Source organism: Urocitellus parryii, chromosome 1 (genome assembly GCF_045843805.1).
Source record: "Urocitellus parryii isolate mUroPar1 chromosome 1, mUroPar1.hap1, whole genome shotgun sequence".
Lineage (NCBI taxonomy): Eukaryota > Metazoa > Chordata > Mammalia > Rodentia > Sciuridae > Urocitellus > Urocitellus parryii.
Genome location: NC_135531.1, coordinates 96,366,853 through 96,386,989, shown reverse-complemented (window position 1 = coordinate 96,386,989; position 20,137 = coordinate 96,366,853). Strand labels below are relative to the sequence as shown.

General features: G+C 48.8%; 1 protein-coding gene and 1 long non-coding RNA gene across 2 annotated transcripts; one reads left to right on the top strand and one right to left on the bottom strand.

Annotated features, from left to right (window-relative positions):
* The first annotated feature begins 2,770 nt into the window (after window positions 1–2,770).
* On the top strand, window positions 2,771–18,347 carry Pcdh12 (protocadherin 12). Its single transcript, XM_026384347.2, is given in 5 exon segments — window positions 2,771–6,074; window positions 9,220–9,317; window positions 12,032–12,183; window positions 15,260–15,604; window positions 15,607–18,347. Coding segments are annotated over 5 exon segments (3,567 nt in total). The 5' UTR covers window positions 2,771–3,194; the 3' UTR covers window positions 15,699–18,347.
* Window positions 9,864–14,291, bottom strand: LOC113179642 (uncharacterized). Its single transcript, XR_003300376.2, has 3 exons — window positions 14,252–14,291; window positions 13,649–13,744; window positions 9,864–9,932 (listed from the first exon to the last, which is right to left on the bottom strand). It is a non-coding gene; the product is annotated as an uncharacterized LOC113179642 (long non-coding RNA).
* Window positions 18,348–20,137: the final 1,790 nt, after the last annotated feature.

The window sequence follows — 20,137 nt, the reverse complement described above, 5'->3', positions numbered from 1 at the left end:
ACATAGGTAAAATCCTGAACTTCGTTCATTCCCTCTGGGACACTGGTCCACATCAGGTTCTCCATTATGAGATATTTATGTCATCTGTGTGCAGCTTCTTGCATTGTGGTCTTCTGGGCAGCACAGGACTGGTCTTGGTGGCTGTCCCCTGTCTGTGCCTCTGCGCTTTTCTCCCTGCCTTTGGCCACCAGATGGCATTCTGGAAACACTGTCACCACTGGAGTTTTCTGCATCCAAGTTCCCCTGCAGCATTCTCAGGGAGCCTCCCTCCCTCCTCCCTGCTCCCTTCCAACCCACTTTCCAAAGTGCAGTAGAAGCGGCTCTCCAGAAGGCAAAACTGCATGACCCTGAACAAGTTGCCCAACCCTCTGTGCTCAGCCTCTTCCACCTGACAACTTGGTTGTAAGGCTGACATGAGAGGACATAGGTAAAGCACCCAGGACCCAGCCTGGCATATTGCTGCTGTTCTCATTATCCTGCTTTGAGCCTGCCAGCAGCTCCCCATGGCCTGTAGCACAAGTTTCAAATCTTTACCATGGGACCCTAAGTCTCCATCATTTGATGACCTGTGCTTGTATCCCCAGCTCCACCTTCCCCTCTCCTCTCTACCACATGGACCCTACTGCGGTACACAGGAGCCAGTTGGCCCCTTTGGGGATCAGCTCCCTCTGCCTGCTCTGCCTCTCCCCTGCCCACCCACCTTTCTCTGGCCAACTCCTCCATGTCCTCCAGGAGTCAGCAAGCACTCTCCATGACCACCAGGCCCCAACCCAGAGCCATTGTACCAGTCTTTTCCATTCCCCACCACCAGCACCTTAGACTATAAGCCCCTTGGGGGTTGCTTATCTTGCTCACTGGCTGGCACACGATGGGATGAATGCAGGCCAGACAGCAAGGCCATTCAGTGGCTCATTGTCAGTAGATGACCCACTGTGTCCCTGATCTCTGAAGGGCCACTTGGCTCCCCTTTAGTGCAGCAGCTTGCCCAGGCCAAACTGAGAGAGACTTGGGAAACAGGATTCCTGGCCAAGGAAAAAAGGAAAAAAGTCAAAGGGCAAATGTAAGGCCACCTTCACCATTTGCATAGGAGGCATAAAACCTGGGAGATGACAAAAGGTACAGTCATAGACCACTGTGTGCTGTGTGCCAGGTCCTGTGCTGAGCTCTTCATGTGTATGGTCTTCTTAATCCTTACCATCAACTCACTAGATGGGTGACAGTCACACTCTCAGAGAAGGAAATGAACCAAGGCTCTGAGAGGTCACCTATGCAATGTCTCAGAGCTTACAAGGGCCTGTCAGTCCCTGTCATGCCATAGGAAATGACCCCATGGATTCAGGACCCCTGCTATGATAAATGAGTTTTAGTGAGATGATGGGGAAGCCTTCAGGAGTGGATACAGGGAAAGGGAAGGAGTGCAGATGGCTGTCCCTCAGCCACCCAATCCTGACAGCCATGGGCCTCCATGCTGACAAACCAACAAGCCCTGGCTTCTATCACTGTCCAAATGGGGCATCTCTGGCTCCAAGGACTTAGTTGCAAACATTTATCTAGGGGCACTGGCCTTAAGTCACATCACCTCAAATGCTTTACAAACCCCTGGAATCAATCTTGAGGTAGGGTGTAAGGCAAGGAGAATATTAGGGACAACCTATTGAGTGAGAAGTTAACAAGCCCATCCCAAGGGCCACCCAAGCAAACTGCTCACGTCTTTCTTCTTGTACTTTACCTCTTGAGGTGAATGGGAGAGAGGACACCTCTTAACATGTCTAGAGGCCATTGGGGGAAGCAATGGAGTTGTTGTTTATGGGACTTTGTCATATACAGAAAGGGGGAGAGAAGAATAGGAGGAAGGGAGGGAAAGACCCACATGAAAGGGAGAGGAAGGTGTGGGAGAGGGAGACATAAAAGTCTGAGACAGGGAACGGAGGCTGGGGGTTCCCCAGACAGGGACTTAGGCTGGACCAGATGCAGAGAACAATGGACCGCAAGGATGGGGCCGGAAGGGAAGGGGGGAGGAAAGTTACACAGTAAGGGCACACAGGTCCTCAGGGCTTCAGGAGCCAAAGCTATGGGAGTCCTCAAAGGTCAGTGTGAGCAAGGACTGCCCCAGGACCAGGGCAAGGGCCAGAGGCAGCCACAGGGTGAGACAAGTTGTGCAGATTACAACCTTCTCCCCAGCAATAACTTGCTTGTCATGGCTTGTGATTTAGGGACAGACCGAGGCCTAGGCCCTCATATATCATTTCATTTGAGCTTCACAATTTCCTGCTCAGAGGGCTCCTCTTCTTATCCCCATTCCCACTCCAAAGCTCAGAGAGTTTAAATGACTTGTCCCAGATGATCCAGCCGGTAAGTTGCAAAGTTCATACTTGAACCCAGGCTGTTTAGTTCTGATGGCTGCCCTGTGCATCACAATTGCATCCTCGTGAGACACACAAGAGATCTGGGCTGGTTCAAGAATGAGAAGTAAACAAATGTAGGAAAAAGAAAGAAGCGGAAGGAGGAATGATGGGGAATGAGGAACGGAGGAGAGACAGTGAGCATGAACTATCCAGGAGGGGCATCAGTCAGGAGGCAGCAGGCGGGGCTCGGGGCTCAAGTTCTCTGCTCACTTGGCCACGCAGGGGCCCCCTGACCCTCAGCAGGGCTCGTCTTGCTGTGCGGATAGCATCTTCCCATCCGGCCTGTCCCTGGGAGCCCCGGCCTCATCCTCCTCAGTGGCAGGCCACTCAGCTTCACAGGAAATGCTCTTTCTCTAATTGGCATTGAAATCCACAGCCCTCCCTTTTCCTGTAGGTGGGGTTTCCATAGGAAAAATCTGCTTCTCTGTTTCCCTAGCCTAGTTACTGTTTGGAAGTCTGCTCCCCACATCCTGCTTTACTGGGTCAAGTCCCTTTTAGAGCACTCTTGTCCATGGTTGCTGAAGTGGACCAACTGCTACTGCTGTGGGCTCTCCCTTGGCAATTTTACTTCATCTGTGCTTAGACCTCTCAAGACTGTTTCCAATGAAAATGACCTTGCCTGAAAATCCTGCTTGTTCCATCGTCTTCTAATTATGGGACAAGGCTGTGCCAGCACATCTGGGGGCAGGAGAACGGGGCTCATCGAGCCACCCAGAAAACACTGGAGGACCTGTCCAGCCTTTGAAGAGCTCTAGCGGCCTCTGACCCTAGCCCACTCTGGGGGTAAGCATGATGCCACTTCTGCAACTTCTGCTGGGGCTTTTCGGGCCAGGTGGCTACTTGTTCCTTTCAGGGGGTTGTCAGGAGGTAGCCACTCTCACAGTGAAATACCAAGTGACAGAGGAGGTGCCGCCTGGTACAGTGATAGGGAAGCTGTCCCGGGAACTGGGCCGGGAGGAGAGGCACGGGCAGACAGGGGCTGCCTTCCAGGTCTTGCAACTGCCCCAGGCGCTCCCCATTCAGGTGGACGCTGAGGATGGCTTGCTCAGCACCGGGAGGCGGCTAGATCGAGAACAGCTGTGCCGGCAGCGGGATCCCTGCCTGGTTTCCTTTGATGTGTTTGCCACAGGGGATCTAACTCTGATCCACGTGGAGATCCAAGTGCTGGACATCAATGACCACCAGCCACAGTTTCCCAAAGGAGAGCAGGAGCTGGAAATCTCTGAGAGTGCCTCTCTGCACACACGAATCCCCCTGGACAGAGCTCTTGATCCAGACACTGGCCCTAACACACTGTACTCTTATACTCTGTCTCCCAGTGAGCACTTTGCCCTGGATGTCATCATGGGGCCTGATGAGACCAAACATGCCGAACTTGTGGTGGTGAAGGAGCTGGACCGGGAAGTCCACTCGTTTTTTGATCTGGTTTTAACTGCCTATGACAGTGGGAACCCTCCCAAGTCAGGCACCAGCTTAGTCAAGGTCAATGTCCTAGATTCCAATGACAATAGCCCTGTTTTTGCTGAGAGTTCACTGGCATTAGAGATCCGTGAAGATGCTGCCCCTGGCACCCTCCTCATAAACCTGACCGCCACGGACCCTGACCAAGGCCCCAATGGGGAGGTAGAGTTCTTCCTCGGCAAGCATGTGCCTCTAGAGGTACTACACACCTTCAGTGTTGATGCCAAGACAGGCCAGGTCATTCTGCGCCGACCCCTGGACTATGAGAAGAATCCTGCCTATGAGGTGGATGTCCAGGCAAGGGATCTGGGTCCAAATCCCATTCCAGCCCACTGCAAAGTTCTTATTAAGGTCCTGGATGTCAATGACAATGCTCCCAGCATCCACATCACGTGGGCCTCGCAGCCATCTCTGGTGTCAGAAGCTCTTCCCAAGGACAGTTTCATTGCTCTTGTCATGGCAGATGACTTAGACTCAGGAAACAATGGCCTGGTCCACTGTTGGTTGAATCAAGAGCTGGGCCACTTCAGACTGAAAAGGACTAATGGCAACACATATATGCTGCTAACCAATGCCACTCTAGACAGGGAGCAGTGGCCCAGATATACCCTTACTCTGTTAGCACAGGACCAAGGACCCCAGCCCTTGTCTACCAAAACACAGCTCAGCATTCAGATCAGTGATGCCAACGACAACGCACCTGTATTTGAGAAGAGCCGGTACGAGGTCTCCACTCGGGAGAACAACCTGCCCTCCCTTCACCTCATCACCATCAAGGCTCATGACGCAGACTTGGGCAGTAATGGGAAAATCTCATACCGCATCCAGGACTCCCCAGTTTCTCACTTAGTTGCCATTGACTCAGACACTGGAGAGGTCACTGCTCAGAGGTCACTGGACTATGAAGAGATGTCTGGCTTTGAATTCCAGGTGATAGCAGAGGACAGAGGCCAACCCAAGCTTGCATCCAGCATCTCTGTGTGGGTCAGCCTCTTGGATGCCAATGATAATGCCCCGGAAGTGATTCAGCCTGTGCTCAGCAATGGAAAAGCCAGCCTCTCGGTGCTTGTAAATGCCTCCACAGGCCATCTTCTGGTGCCCATCGAGACTCCCAGAGGTTTGGGTCCAGCAGGTGCTGGCTTACCACCTCTGGCCACTCCCAGCTCCCAGCCATTTCTTTTGGCAACTATTGTGGCAAGAGATGCAGACTCCGGGGCAAATGGAGAGCTCCTCTACAGCATCCGAAGTGGAAATGAAGCCCATCTCTTTGTCCTCAGCCCTAATCTGGGGCATCTATTCATCAATGTCACTAATGCCAGCAGCCTCATTGGGAGCGAATGGGAGCTGGAGATACTAGTAGAAGACCAAGGCAGTCCCCCCTTGCAGACCCGAGCCCTGTTGAGGGTCATGTTTGTCACCAGTGTGGACCACCTAAGGGACTCTGCCCATGAGCCGGGGGTCCTGAGCACATCGGTACTGACTGTGATTTGCCTGACTGTATTACTAGCCATCTTCGGGTCAATCTTGGCTCTGTTCGTGTCCATCTGCCGAACAGAGAAGAAGGACAACAGGGCCTACAACTGTCGGGAAGCTGAGACCACTTATCGCCACCAGCCCAAGAGGCCCCAGAAACACATTCAGAAGGCGGACATCCACCTGGTGCCCGTGCTCAGGGGCCAGGCAGATGACTCTGGTGAAGTCGAGCAGTCCCACAAGGACACAGGCAAGGAAGCAATGACGGAAGCAGGCTGGGACCCCTGCCTACAGGCCCCTTTTCACCTCACACCAACCCTGTACAGGACCCTGCGTAACCAAGGCAATAAGGGGACACTGGCAGAGAGCCAAGAGGTGCTGCCGGATACTGTCAGTCTCCTTTTCAACCATCCCAGGCAGAGGAACGCCTCCCGGGAGAACCTGAACCTTCCTGAGACCCCGTCTACCCCAGGCCAGCCGCGTGCCAGGCCTCTGAAGGTTGCAGGCAGCCCCATGGGGAGGCTGGCTGGAGACCAGAGCAGTGAGGGGACCCCGCTGAGCCCACCCACCTCCTCTGCAACCCTGAGGCGGCAGCGGAATCTCAATGGCAAAGTGTCCCCTGAGAAAGAATCGGGCCCCCATCAGATTCTGCGAAGCCTGGTTCGATTATCTGTGGCTGCTTTTGCAGAGAGGAATCCCGTAGAGGAGCTCACTGTGGATTCTCCTCCTGTTCAGGTACCTCGGGCATGGGCAGCTCTTTCTTTGGTCACCCTTGGACCACTACAAACAGCATCAGATGTCCCCATTTCCCTCCCGTTCCTCACATTCACTCCTTAGCTCACTTAGCACTTTATGATGCTTTCTTTGAGCAGCCATAGTTCAGGGAAGAGCTCTGGGGCCAACAGATCTTTGCTGTGGGATCCTGGGCAAGTTACTTACTGTCTCTGAGCCTTAGTTTCCTTAATGATAAAATAGGAATGATAGTAAGAATATCTGCCTTGTAGAGTCATCCTGAGGATTTGATTAGTTAATTCTTATCAGGTGCCTATTCACAGTGCCTGGCATAAGCAGACACATAGCAAAGATAGTGAAAATGAGTACAGGCTTCAGAGCAAACTTGTCTGGGTTCCAATCCTGGCTCTGCCTCATCCCAGCTGTGACCCGCAGAGAAGTGACTCAATTTCTGTTAAAGATGCCATGTTAATAGCACCCATCTCCCAAGTTTGCTTAAGGATAAAGTGAGTCAATGCACTTAGTGCTTGTAGAACGTATCTAGCGTGTACTTGGTGCTCAGCAAACGATTACTATTACTTCTGCAAAGCATTTCATCTCTGCTTTCCTCTTTCCCTCATCTCATCTGGGCAACCTCCCTATGAAGTAAGCTAGCCTGTCATTGTCTCTGGGTTCAGGGGCTGCATTTGACTTGCCTGAGACCCCAAAACTTACTAGCTGAACCTGAAGAATGAAGCAGAGGAAACCACCTTAGAATTTTGGAGTTAGGTGAGTTAAATTTCAACATGGCCACTTAGGACCTGAGCAACCTTGAGCAAGTCACATCTTTCACAACTGAGCCTCATTTTCTTCATCTGTAAAATGGGAGTCCAACACCGAACTTGCCCTGTTTCTATTCTCAGGAGGGTGAGTTGAAGTGGAATGATACCAAGCTGTCTAGTGACCGAGGATTTACTGCATAGGTGTGGAATCGTCACAGGAATGGTGCCTGATCTCACCCCTGTCTGCTCCTCTGTACTCCAGGGAGTTTTCACTGTGCCAGGCTGCCTGCCCCAGGCACGCTTCTGTGTGACCAGGCCATCAGCTCAGGTTTCCTGTGGAGCAAGGACACAGCTTCCTTCCCCCACTCCTTTCCCGGGAAGCCACCTGGAGATGGCTTGGCTGTTTTCTTTGGAATCTTGTTGTGGGTTCTTTGCAGACCCAGAGTTTGCCCAGAGCCATCTACTTATCCATCCATCCATCCATCCATGCACCACTTTTTGAATGAACTCTTTGTGCCAAACACTGTGCTGTCTGCTGGCAGAGAGCAGGCACTATGGGTGACCCCACTGGTAAGATGGAGGAGTCCCTATTTGGAATCAACCTAAGGGTAAGCGAGTAAAGTACCAGTGCTCATGTCTTTCCAGGAGCACAGCACCACAGTGGAGTCAAGTCTGAGCTCAAGTTTCAGTCTAGAAATTTAAGCATAATGATATCTGCTCCTTGGACTATTGTAAGGATTAAATGAGATTATATGCTATTGTGGGGGTCTATTAACATGTGATTTAAATACCTTAGTTCATTTATACTTCATAATCACCACATGACCTCCATCTCATTTTTATTTACCCTTTCACTATTGAGGAAACTGAGGCTCAGGATGGTTAAGTAATTCCTCAAGGCCACAAAGATGAGAATTAGGGCAGGAACAGCTTTAGAGTGTGAGTCTGGGCTGTAACTGTGAAGTAGCCCTGGATGACAGAACTTAGCACAGGGCTTGGCATACAGGGAGTGTTTGCCAAATGCCATTTGGGCAAAGGGTTCAGGTGCCTTACCAGGGCTTTGGGGCCTCAGCAAGGAAGTGGGATCTGCCTGAGGAAGCATTGGCACCCTGATCCTCCCAAGTCACAGTGAAATCCCAGTCCTGGCCACCCCTCCTTCCAACATTCCTCTGAGGTTGGCACTTCTGGGCCTTTCCAGGGAGGAGTGGGGGTGAACCCAGAGGCAGAAGCAGCATTTCTAGGAGTAACAACACAAACTTCTTGCATTTGCAAAGGACTTTTAAGTTTTCCAAACCTTCTAATTAATTCTGACAGCTCTTTGAAGAAGGCTAGCCCCGCTTTAGAGATCAGAGATGAGAAACTGAGGTCTGAGTAGGTCAAAAAACCTGCCTGATACAGTGCAACAAGCTAGCAATGATCTTGAACTAGAACTCAGTCTCCCAAGACCTGTTCTTATGACCTCTCCCTCCCATGGCCCTGACATTTCACCCACCTGCTGCCCCCTTTTCTAGCCTTTCTGAAACTCTACCATCTTTCTGGCCTTTTGGCTTACAGTGCTCCTGCTTGAAACCTGCCTTGCCCAGACCCTCACACTCTTTCCACATGGTGAACTCCTGCAGAGACTCTGGGTCTCAGCAGAGCTGTCTGGAATGCGGTAGGAACTCAACGTTTGTTGAAAAATAATAAACTTCCCCCAGTACCACCTCCCTATGTCTTCCCTGCTCCAAGTTGGGTGGGGGCCTCCCCCTGCTCCTGCAGTCTCCCATCCTTTCCCAGCCATGCAGCCCCCACTCAGAGCCCTCTTCCTACCTTCCTGACAGACTGTGAGTCCCAAGGGCAGCAGAGTCTCCTTGTTCTTATTCCATAGCAGGCCCTGTGCCTGGCATGAGCAAGTGATTATTAAAGACTTGTTCAGAGAATGAAAGGGTGAAGAAATGAATGATTAAATGCTATCATTTTTGTCTTCTCTACAATGCAGTCTTACATCTGGCCCACACAAATTGGCCAGAGTGTTAGAATACTGCTAAAAAGGGAAAATAACACTTGAAGACAATCCATATCAAATAATGACTTTATGATCAGGAAATGACTATTTCGCCCCATCCCACGGAGTCCACGAGGAGAGGGGCATTTGGAAGAATGATGGGGAGAGGATGAGCCTGGAGGGTCCCCACGCTCTCCCTTATATACTCAAAGCAGAGAGCTGCCCCCCTCCCAACAGGTCCCTGTCTCCGTCACAAGGGACCATCCCCCCATTTGATCACACAAACATCTGAAGCCAGAGGAAAAACTATAAAAAGAAAGCACCGGCATTGAGGGAAACATCCGGCAAGGAAGTGTGCTGGGTTGGAATTGTGTGGAGTCAACAGATTTTTCCTGTCTTGTAGCAAATCTCCCAGCTGCTGTCCTTACTGCATCAGGGCCAATTCCAGCCCAAACCAAACCACCGGGGAAATAAGTACTTGGCCAAGCCCGGCAGCGGCAGGTAAGCAGCACGTAGACCCCACGGATTTCCCAAGGTCCCCCCTGCCTGCCCCTCACCCCTGCAGCCTCAGTGAGGTGAGAGGATGAGCACATCCTAGACACTCTGGGTGAGTGATGCCGACAGCCTCCACCCCCACCCCGGGGGCCATGTCCTGGGACTGTTGTATTTATAGAATTTACAGGACCCAGAGTCACTAAGGAAATGACTTCATCCTGATCTCTGATTATCTGTCCCTGATGACAGAGGTGCTGTAAATCGGCTTTAAATCTATAACTTCCACCTTTTTTTTTTCTCTTGGCCCATAAGCATGATATGGAAGGCCGTGGATGTGTGGGTGTGCCCCTTTGGGCAATTTCCTAGAGTTGAAGAGAACTCAGGGGGACACCAAGCAGCTGAGTGTGATGGTATACAGTCATCCCAGCTATTTGGGAGGCTGAGGCAGGAAAATGGCAAGTTCAAAGCCAGCATGGGCAATCCTGTCTCAAAATAAAAATGAAAAAAACGGGGCTGGGTTTGTGGCTCAGTGGTAGAGTGCTCACCTACTATGCATGAAGCACTGGGTTCCATCCTCAGCATCACATAGAAATAAAGTATAGATACTGTGTTCACCTAAAACTAAAAAAGAAAAATATTAAATTTTTTTTAAAAAAAAGGAAAAAGAAGACATCTAACCCAATTCCTGGGGAAACTGAGGCTCTCAGTAGTTTGATCCAACTTAGCTATATGAAAACTTGAGCAAATAAGATAATCCCTCAGTACCTCGGTTTCCCTATCTGGAAAATGGAGGCCATACTACTTCCCTTACACTTAAGGATCAAATGTATTCTAAGTCCATAGCCCAATGCCTGGCATTGCACAAGCAGTGCAAAGTCCCTTCCCCTTAAAATAGTTTTGCTCAAGGTCATGTAGCAAGTGAATGGCAAAGTTGGGCCCAGCTCTCAGGGATCCTGATTGGATCCATGCTCTTGCCCTGATAACTTGTATCTTCTTTTTGCAAGGATGGTAAGAGAGTAGAACAAGAGGAAAGTTCAGATTTTCTCTCTGAAGTTTCAATATTCAAGTCTGCTGCAATAAACTGGCAATAGACAAGATTAACAGGAGGAAAGCCATAACAAATTTTTTTGATCATAGTTTACCATGACACAGGAGCCTGGGATTGAAGACCCAAAGACCCAGGGTGAACTACCTGCTCAAGTTTGATAAAGCAGAGATAGCTGTGAGAAATATGAGTGGCCAAAAGGGTCTGAGCTGATGGGAATGACTGAGGGGAAAACCCAGAAAGGCCTGTCTGTTCAGATTCTTCTCAGCCTCTCTATGCAGCATTCTTTCCTTCCAGATATGGGGCAGGACCCTTTCTGGAATGGGGGTCTCATAACCTATAATTAAACAAGGTAGATCAGAGAATGTCTTTATGGCTAACTCTTACATAGAAAGGTGGAGGGAAATAAGAGTAATATTTGGGGGTTTTATGGCTAGCTTGAGGGAAAAGAGGCTCTGGTTTCTATGACCCACCTTGGGAAAGAGGAATTCTAGTTTCTCTGGCTTGCCTCAGGTGAAAATGAGAGGTGAGAGACAAGGAGGGCAGACAGGGTCAGAGAGATACTGCTTCTGAGGCCTTCCCTAACAGGCTCTAACTGAACACCATTCCAGAATTGCTGAGGGCCATTGAATTCTGCATTTGAATTCTTGCTTCATTGCTTAATCCATGGGGATGTCGAGCAAGCTGAAAAATCATCACAAGTCTTGGTTTTCATCATACGTAAAATGGGAATGAATAAAAGAGAACCCTTAAGGGTGTGAAAGGCTGGAATGAGAAGGTGCATGTACCTTGCACAGGATAAGGCCTAACTCAGTCATTGCTCAATCAATACCAGTGATCATTATTACCCACAAACTGGCTACCGCCCCACTGATCTCTTAATAGCAGCTAAAATGGCCATTAGAGGGGTGGGGAACAACTACCAGTAAGGATTCTTAGGCTTTACAGCCTCAGGGAGCCCTCTCACCTGTTGGGATGAGGGTCCAGGCCTCTTCTCAAGGGACTATTAGAGGGAGGGAGAATTCATGAGGTACCGGGGCCAGGGTGAGCCAGCAGGAGACTGGGGTGCAGATGGTAGATTTCAGCAGCTTGAAGACACCCAATCTCAGCTCTATCCTCCATAGACCTGCTCCTCTGCTCTAAGATTTGGCTTAAATAGGGAGGAAGGACCATTCAAAAAATGCTTTATTAAGTACCTACTGTGTGCCAAGCCCTGTTCTGGGCACTGGTGAGAGAACAGGGAATGAGACAGAAAAATATCACTGCCTGGCTAACGATGAATGGGTTGATTACCTCAGCTCAAGAAGTTTACTAAGCTCCTGATTTGTGCCACACAGGATAAAGGCATGGGAGGGACAAGGGTGAGTGATGACACGAATAAATTCATGTTCACTTCTGTTTGCTGGGTGCTTGCTGTTGCCAGGCACTACGCTAAGCCCTTTACCTCCAACACCTCATTTGACAACACCCCATAAGGCAGGTGTTGCTTACTACTGCTATTTAACAGATGAGGAAACAGAGGAAGTAAGGGCAGGGATCCCAGAATCCAGGCTGGTCCGTCTCTGAAGGCCAGGCTGTGGATCCGGTTCCCCGTGAAGATGAATAAATACTGGCATGAATGAGCAAAGCTGTGTGGGAATTTCCTCACTCGCAGACTGGTTGGTTTCCTTTGCAGGAGTGCAATCCCAGACACAGATGGCTCAGGTGCCAGGGCTGGTGGCCAGGCAGAACCAGACCAGGAGGAAGGGCCCTTAGATCCTGAAGAGGACCTCTCTGTGAAGCGGCTGCTTGAAGAAGAGCTGTCAAGCCTGCTGGATCCCCATACAGGTAGGGACTGCCCAATGCTGCCTCTGCCCTCTGGTCCCTTCAGGCTTCGGAGTTCTGCTCCAATCTACTAAGTTCTGGAAACATCCATTCTATTTCTGGGGAAGAACATTACTAACCTTGTACTTCCCCTGGAGCCTCAGAAAGTATTCCTGGGTTTAACAACTGCCTATTAATTGTAAAAATCATTGAAAATAGTGGTGATTACTGAGCTCTTGGTGTGTGCCAGCACTGAGGTGGTACCATCTACACATATCTCATTTAAACCTTCAAATAATCTCTCAAGGTAGATTTTATTAGCTCCAATTTACCGAGGAGCAGCTGAGGCTCAGAGAGAGATAATAGCCTACCCAGGGTCACCAAGCTCCTTAGCAATTGAAGGGGAGCCTAAACCTGGGCCATTCTTAATTCCTAAAGCACACATTTGCATTTCTTTGTTGTGTTTAAATACCCTTTCACCCTGGGAACTGAGCCAACTCTCTAAGTGCTTACACTACTAATTGAAACAAAAAGAATTCTGGGGGGTAGTCAAACAAGTAGTTTTAACAATAAATGCATAGTGTGAAATTTAATTCAAGGATCTGCTAGGTGCCCCAACCCCTGCTGTGGACACTGATCAAGCTCCTTTAGGTAACTCAGTGTGGGCCTGCCCATCCCCACACTGTAGTTAACAGTTTCTCACATGCGCCATCTGGTACAAACATGCAGAAGGCATGACAGGGGATGGTCCTTTCCTTGGTTTAGAAAATAAAGCCAACATTTACTGAGTAAGTTTTACAGCTAGTCCCTAAGTTCCTCATGAGGGACTCTTAAGAGAGAGGGGCTATTCATTACCCCCATTTCATAAAGAAAAAAAAAATGGAGGGTCAAGGGCGTGCAGCTAATGGTTATTAACACAGTCTGTGTAGCATGCCTCTAAATTTTTGAGCTGTGCTGTTCAGTGTGACAGCCACTGGCCACATGTGGCTATTTAAATCTAAATGAATTAAAATTAAATAAAATGAAATATTCAGTTCCTCAGTCATCCCAGCCACATTTTAAGTGCTCCATACCCACAGGGGATTAGCAGTTAAGCTTTGAATTCTATCTCCATTGGCCAGCTCTGGGACTCTCACCACAGCAGAGAGAGCACTGGGTGCCAGGACAGGAAGTGGGGGATAGGAAGTAAGGGTGGGGGGACAGGAAAGCCTTCACTGTTTATACGGCTGGACTGCCCTGAGGCTCCTGATGAAGGTGCCTGAGACTGGAGTCTTGGTGATATTTAGATAAAAGCTCCACTTGAGAATGTGACAATGACAAAATTTTACAGGTTACATGAGCTAACTGGATTCTCACAATAATGAAAGTTACTTTCTCACCACTTGTAAAGAGGGAAAGGAGGATCATAGAGGTTGAGCCATTTTCCCAAGGTCACACTGCCCTGAAGTGGCAAAGCTGGAACATTAAACCAGGTGAGACCAGTGCCTACCTGCAGCTGGAACTGGAGGATGATACTGAGTGAATACTCCACTTTTCAGTTGTTCTCAAATGCCCAATGATTTCTCATTTTCTCATGATGCTGAACCTTGTAAAAAGAAAGGCCTGATTTTTTTTTACCACTAAGAGCTCCATCCAACCTGACAGCCTCAGAGTCTCAGGCAACAAGGGTCAAATGTCCTGAGTCAGTGTTTATGTTCACTAATACTTCAACAGACTGTCACTGTCCCAGGCATGGGGCCAGACCCCAGGATCCAGTAGGGCAGGGACCCAGTCCTATCTCACAGTCTGCACAGACCAAAACCAAATGCAAGACAGAGTCATTTATCAATATGAAAAATGATTAGCTGTACTTTGGAATAACATTTTCAAATTACAAAAGTAGTATTTGGTTAATGTAGAAAATACAGATACACAAAAGGAGAATAAATACTTCTACCCAAGGTTAATTTTGGCTAACAATTTGACCTATCTCCTTTTCCAATTTTTTTATTTTTGCACAAATTTTAAAGCAGTTCACCTGATGCAAACATTAAATAAATGTTAAAGTAGATGTGTGTCCTTCCAGACACTGTTTCTTAACCATAAGACTTACGCTTTCTTTCCTCTGGTTTGGCATATGCCATCAGGTCTGTAACTAGTTTTTTGAGACAAGATTTTCTGTTGAAGAAATGGGGAAAGAAGAAAGATGGTGTTATCAGGAGTCTCAGGGATAAACTTTGAATTCCCAGACTGCCTAATCACTGCCCCTGACCTGGTCCCTTTCCTGGGATAGCCCTCAGCTAGGCAGCCTCTTTCCAGCCTGACTCTGGGCCAGGGGTTCCTGCAGCTTGAGAGGTGAAGGTGTGAGGAGGTGGTCAGGGTACAGGGCCAGGTGGTGACAGTGCAGCCCTGGGCAGGCCTGGGAATTTTAGAGGAGGGCACCTGGAGCATCTAGGGAGAGGAAGGGCCTGCTCTTCAGAGGGAGCACACAGGGTGTTGCAATCCCAGGGGCTTCAGAGTCATTGGACCTGAAGTCAAATCTGGGTTTGGTGGCTTAGCAGATGTGTGATTTAACTTCTTTGAGGCTTAGTTTCCTCATCCATAAAATGAAGATAATACTCTTGACCTTAAAGTCCTATAAGGATATTAAATAATTATGTAAATCTTTTGGCACATAAGTACCTAACAAGTAGCCACTGTTATTATGAACAGAGGACAGCACCAAGCCAGGAACCCCAGGCTTGACTAAGAAAAGGGATTTCCCCCATCTTCAGCTGGCCCTGCCCTGGGGGAAAAAGTTTCCCCAAGGAGGTGGAAATCCTGGTTGCACAGGAGTGAGTAGAAGTTGTTCAGGAACAGGCTGGTTTCTAACTCTAGGCCCTCCTCTTCCTCCTGCTACCTTTTCACATAGCTCATCCGGGTGCTTCAGTCAGCAGCCTTCCTGCCCAGCAAGCTTCCCTGTCAGGGCCTCTTCCTTCCTGTCCCCCTCTCGCCACCCCGTCTGTCCCCTGACATTTCCCTTCCCTCCTTTGTCCACTGCCCTTGCCCTGCCCACAGCCCCCCTCAGCTGCTGGCCCTTCCCTGGGCAGGGCTCTCATTGACTCCCTTCCTCCCTCTACAGGCCTGGCCCTGGACCGGCTGAGCGCACCTGACCCAGCCTGGATGGCGAGGCTGTCTTTGCCCCTCACCACCAATTACAGAGACAATGTGTTCTCCCCTGACGCTGCAGCCCTGGAGGAGCCAAGGACCTTCCAGACGTTCGGCAAGGAGGCAGGGCCTGAGCTGAGCCCCACGGGCACACGGCTGGCCAGCACCTTCCTCTCAGAGATGAGCTCGCTGCTGGAGATGCTGCTGGAGCAACGCTCCAGTGTGCCAGTGGAGGCTGCCTCTGAGGCCCTGCGGCGGCTCTCCGTCTGTGGAAGGACCCTCAGTCTAGACCTGGCCACCAGTGCGGCCTTGGGCACAGAAACACAGGGGGCTCAGGTGGAAAGAAAGGGGCTAAGGGCAGGACCAGTGGCGGCAAGTGCCTGGGAACACACCTTGGAGGCCTCCATATCTAAGAACCAGGTCCCCTAGGAGATGTGAGCAGAAGCCTTAGGGATCGGCACGTGATCTGGTTCTAAAATCTTGGAACTCACCAACCAGAGGTAGCCCCAGAACTTTAGGGTGACTGATGTGGCCCCCACAGAGGGGTCTGATCAAAGCAACCCCTTGTAAGGGGCTCTGACTGTGAGTTTTTGGAGAACAGGGACAGTTTGTGGCTGAGGTGTTTGCTGACAAAACACATATAAAGGATTGGTTCTTCAGGCAGAACGGAAGCTATGGAGTATCACAAGCAGGAAGATGGCCTTGTTGGCTACTGGAAGAAGGGCTGGATCCTGGAGCACCAGGCAATGCTCTCTGACCTACCAACAAAGGAAAGGTAGCTGCTCATTCTCCTGTGTGCACCTATTGAGAGGGAGGAGGGAAGGGTGACAGAGCAAGAGTTCTTTGTCATCCAATCACTGGCAAAAAAGTCATTGGGTCTAGACAGGAGTGAGCCACCTTGGTTCACAGTGACAGGTATGCAGATGATGGATGTGCGTGTTCTTGACCACGCTTCACTGTTATCAAATAATCTGCTTCTCAGCTGGAAAACTAAGACTAAGAAAAGCACAGCTATAAATAGAGCACTTATATGAGCCAAGCAAAGGGCTTAACAATAGGATTTAATTGGATTTTCCTACAACCCTGGGAGGGAAGTATGATATCCCCATTTCATAGACAAGGATACAAAACTTGGAGAGGTTGAGTGTCTTTCCCAACATCAAGCCAGGAGTAGAGGCAGAGCCAGGATTTGGACCCAGGTTGGTCCAACACCAAAATCATGCCTTTAAATTTGGCACTAGACTGCCAGTCAAAGGAAAGAAAAAGAAAAGCCCTAGAGGTGGACAGTAGACTCGCCCGGTTCCCCCTGCAAAAATGCTCTTGAAATGGACACTTCCAAAGTCACTCAGGCTCACACAATTCTGCACTAGTAAGCACCGGGGGAAAGGAAATCGGATCTGACCTGACGCAGGTTCTGCCTTTCCCAGTGAGTAGCCTTTCAGGTGCTGAAGTCTTCTTACCTGACCCCTGTTTGAGGGTAAATCTTCCTCTGTCATAGCAGGTTCGGGCCTATGAATTCAGGCCCCAGAGGACTGTATGTGAACTTGGTCTATGAAATCGACACTGACAGCAGCCAACCTTCTGGGGAAGGAGGGAGTGAAGAAAGAGCAAGTATTTTCCCAAGGCTCAGCCTTATAATTTTCCAGGAAATTTCTAAACAGTCACAGCTAGTTTGTAAATAGCGTGGGGGCCCTCTTGGACCCCGAAGGCAGAAGATTCTCTAACTATTCTTCCTTTTGTCCTCTTTTGGAACTCAGTGCTCATGTCCATTGTACACAGAAATGGGCCAATCATACTCCCAACTAGGGATAATGAAGCCATACATATCCAGGGTGCCATGTGGTGTCATTATTCCATTTTACAGATGAGGAAAATGAGGCCCCCAAAAGTTAAGTGTCTCAGGGACAGAGAAGCTGGGGTCTCTGATCACCTCTCTCTGGGCCAGAGTGATCTCCTTATGAGAGCTGTGATATTCAAGCTGCTTCATGGAGTAGATGGGTTCTGCAGGTCACTGAAAGAGGCCAGGAGGTCTCCTGCTGACCAGCCAGGTGCCTGACACAAAGAGATACTTCACAAATACCTGTTGAATGAATGCATGAATGAATGAATAAATTGGTAAAACGAATGCTTCAGAATCCTCTCTTATCTAGACTGGAACTCTAGATAGAACTGCACTGGAAAAAAAATCCAAAAATGTTTAATTATGTAAAAGCAAAGTCCAAAAATGACAGAACTAGAGAAGCCCACATTGATCTACTTGCTCCTAGTAGATCTGCAGCTGGGAGGGTGGAGAAAAGAGGAGATTGGGGGAGGAGGCTGGACCACAGCTGCAACCGGCTCATTGCATACTCAGGATGACTGCATCCATCACTCTAGTTCAAAAGCTCTCAAACTGTAGTCCTTGGACCCCTGAATACCAGAAAAATTTTTATATAGGCATTTTTCAGGCAAAAGGCATAAAGTTCTTATCAGATTCCCAAGGGAGCTTGTGATCTATAAAAGGTTATGTCTAAACCTCCAGACAAGGGCCATTGTCGTCATAAGGAGTCTGAATTTTAGCTATTTCAACTCTTCATTTTACATCCAAGGTTATAAAAAGACAGAAATGGAAGAAAATTTGCCCAAGGCCACATGGCAGAGCTGGGATCAGGATCTGGGACTTTGTATAGTGTTCTTTCTAATATATCAAGGGTTCTTAACCTGGGGTCCTTGGCTGGCTTCAGGACACATGAACCTGATAAACTGCACTCAAAATTGGGAGCATATCCATTTTTCTTTGGAAATAGTAGGTGCTTTCATTAGATTTCCAAAGGGGTCTATGACTGAAAAAAGATTAAGGGCTGGGCATGGTGGCACAAGCCAGTTATCCTAGATGTTTGGAAGGCTGAGGCAGGAGGATCCTAAGTTCGAGGCCAACCTGGACAACTTAGCAAGACTCCATCCCAAATTAAAAATAAAAAGGGCTGAAGATGTAGCTAAGAGGTACAGCCCATTGGAAGGACCACAAAAAATAAGTAAATAAAAAAGATTGTATAGCCAGAGGAATGAGAAGTTGTGCTCCATTTGTGTACGATGTGTCAAAATGCATTCTACTGTCATGTATAATTAAGTAGAACAAATTTTTTTAAAAAAAGAAAAAAAATTTAAAAAATAAAAAACAATAAAAACCACTGCAATCCTCCAGGTTGATCCTTAGCCCTGCAGAACCCAGAGAGTGAGACAGTGTATAGGATGACAGAATTGGGTGTGCTGAACAGGAAGGTTACCGAAACTTCTTGACATCAGCCAAGATGTCAAAGCTGAGATTTTGGACATGCTCAAAACAATTTTAACCAAGATGGGCTCTGTCCCCTGGGAGGAAGAGGGAGTATGCGAGCCAGCTAGTACTCAGTTAAATGTCTTCTTAATTTGGAAAGCACAGAGGGACACTTTTTATCAATAGTCAGCCTTTCTCTAGCATCAGGAATGCAATGCAGTGCTCGCTTGGAGCCTGGGGGCAGCTCAGAGATTGACAGGCAGCCTCCTTGTCTGTCACCCAACTTCAGCTAGGCAGCTCACTGACCCTACCTCTGCTCTGGCTGAAACAACAGAGATGAAAAACACTTCCCTTGGAACTCTAGAGAAAACCAAATCCCCAAAAGAAGATAGGAACAGGGTGGAAGGAGACTTAGCACAGGATCAGCTCAGCACATAGTATGTACCTAGAAAATAGGACAGTGTTTTCTAGTCCCTACTAAATAGAGTCTAATGTAATAGAAGGGCACAATTAGAAATATTCACCCATCAAACATTTTGTATTTATTGAGCAATTTCTAAGTGCCATAAGTAGCAAAGAATCAACAGTGAAAGGGCATGTGAAATCATTCATCCATCATATTCAACAATTGTTTAAAGCACCTACTATGTGCTAGGTAGGCTTGGTGCTGGGCTTTGGGTAGAGAGGGTGTGTATATAATCATTCTCATTTTATGAATAAACATTTACTGAACTAAGTGCCTACACTGTATTAGCACTGAAGATCTAATGAAGCAAATGGCCTGTTCCCACCAGTGTTGGGGCTTCCTGGAAAGAGCATCTCTAGAGAGAGAAACTGAGGCAGTAGAGCTTTGCTCAAAGGTCTCATGACTGAAGTCAGCAGACCCCAATCAGGTGCTTTAGCATCCTCAACCAGGCTGGCCCTGCTATGGGGCCACCTCCCTGTTCTCCTCTTGCATTTCCTCTCAGGGCACTGAGTCATTAATAACAGAATTTTAATGGCAGAAGCACAGCCATTCCAGGGTCTGCCCATGAAGCCTATCCCCTGGGGCTGTATCAAGACCGCAGTCACTGCACAGCCACAGTTTTTGGTCCCCTGACAACATCTCTCATGACTTCCACCCTTCCCTCTCCACAGGGAGAGGCTCTTCCTTCTTAGATTGGCGAGCTCAGAAACATCCCACCCCACCTCAGGCATTGCAAATCGAGTCTGTTTAACTCAGCAGTGACTGGGCAGGAGGAGAGCAGCATTAGCCATCATTACAGGACACCGGGGGTCCACTGTCTGAAGCACACACAGCCCTCAGGCATGGTCAGGGGAAGCAGGAGTCAGAGAGCCCAAAATGCCCCAGAGGGGAAGAAGCTAGCAAGCAGGGCTGCGGGGAGGGTAGAAGGTGACATTTTCGAGGGTGCTCAGGAAGGACAACCTAAGGGAGGCAGGCTTTGTGCTCACGTCAGCGAGGAACACACTGGGTTAACCACATTCTTACAGCAGGACTTCTTGGAACCTGGAATACGCTGATGTGTACTATGAATCTATAAAAAGGGGACGTCTAGTGCAGCGTTTCCCAAACTTATTTGACCACAGAAACCTTTT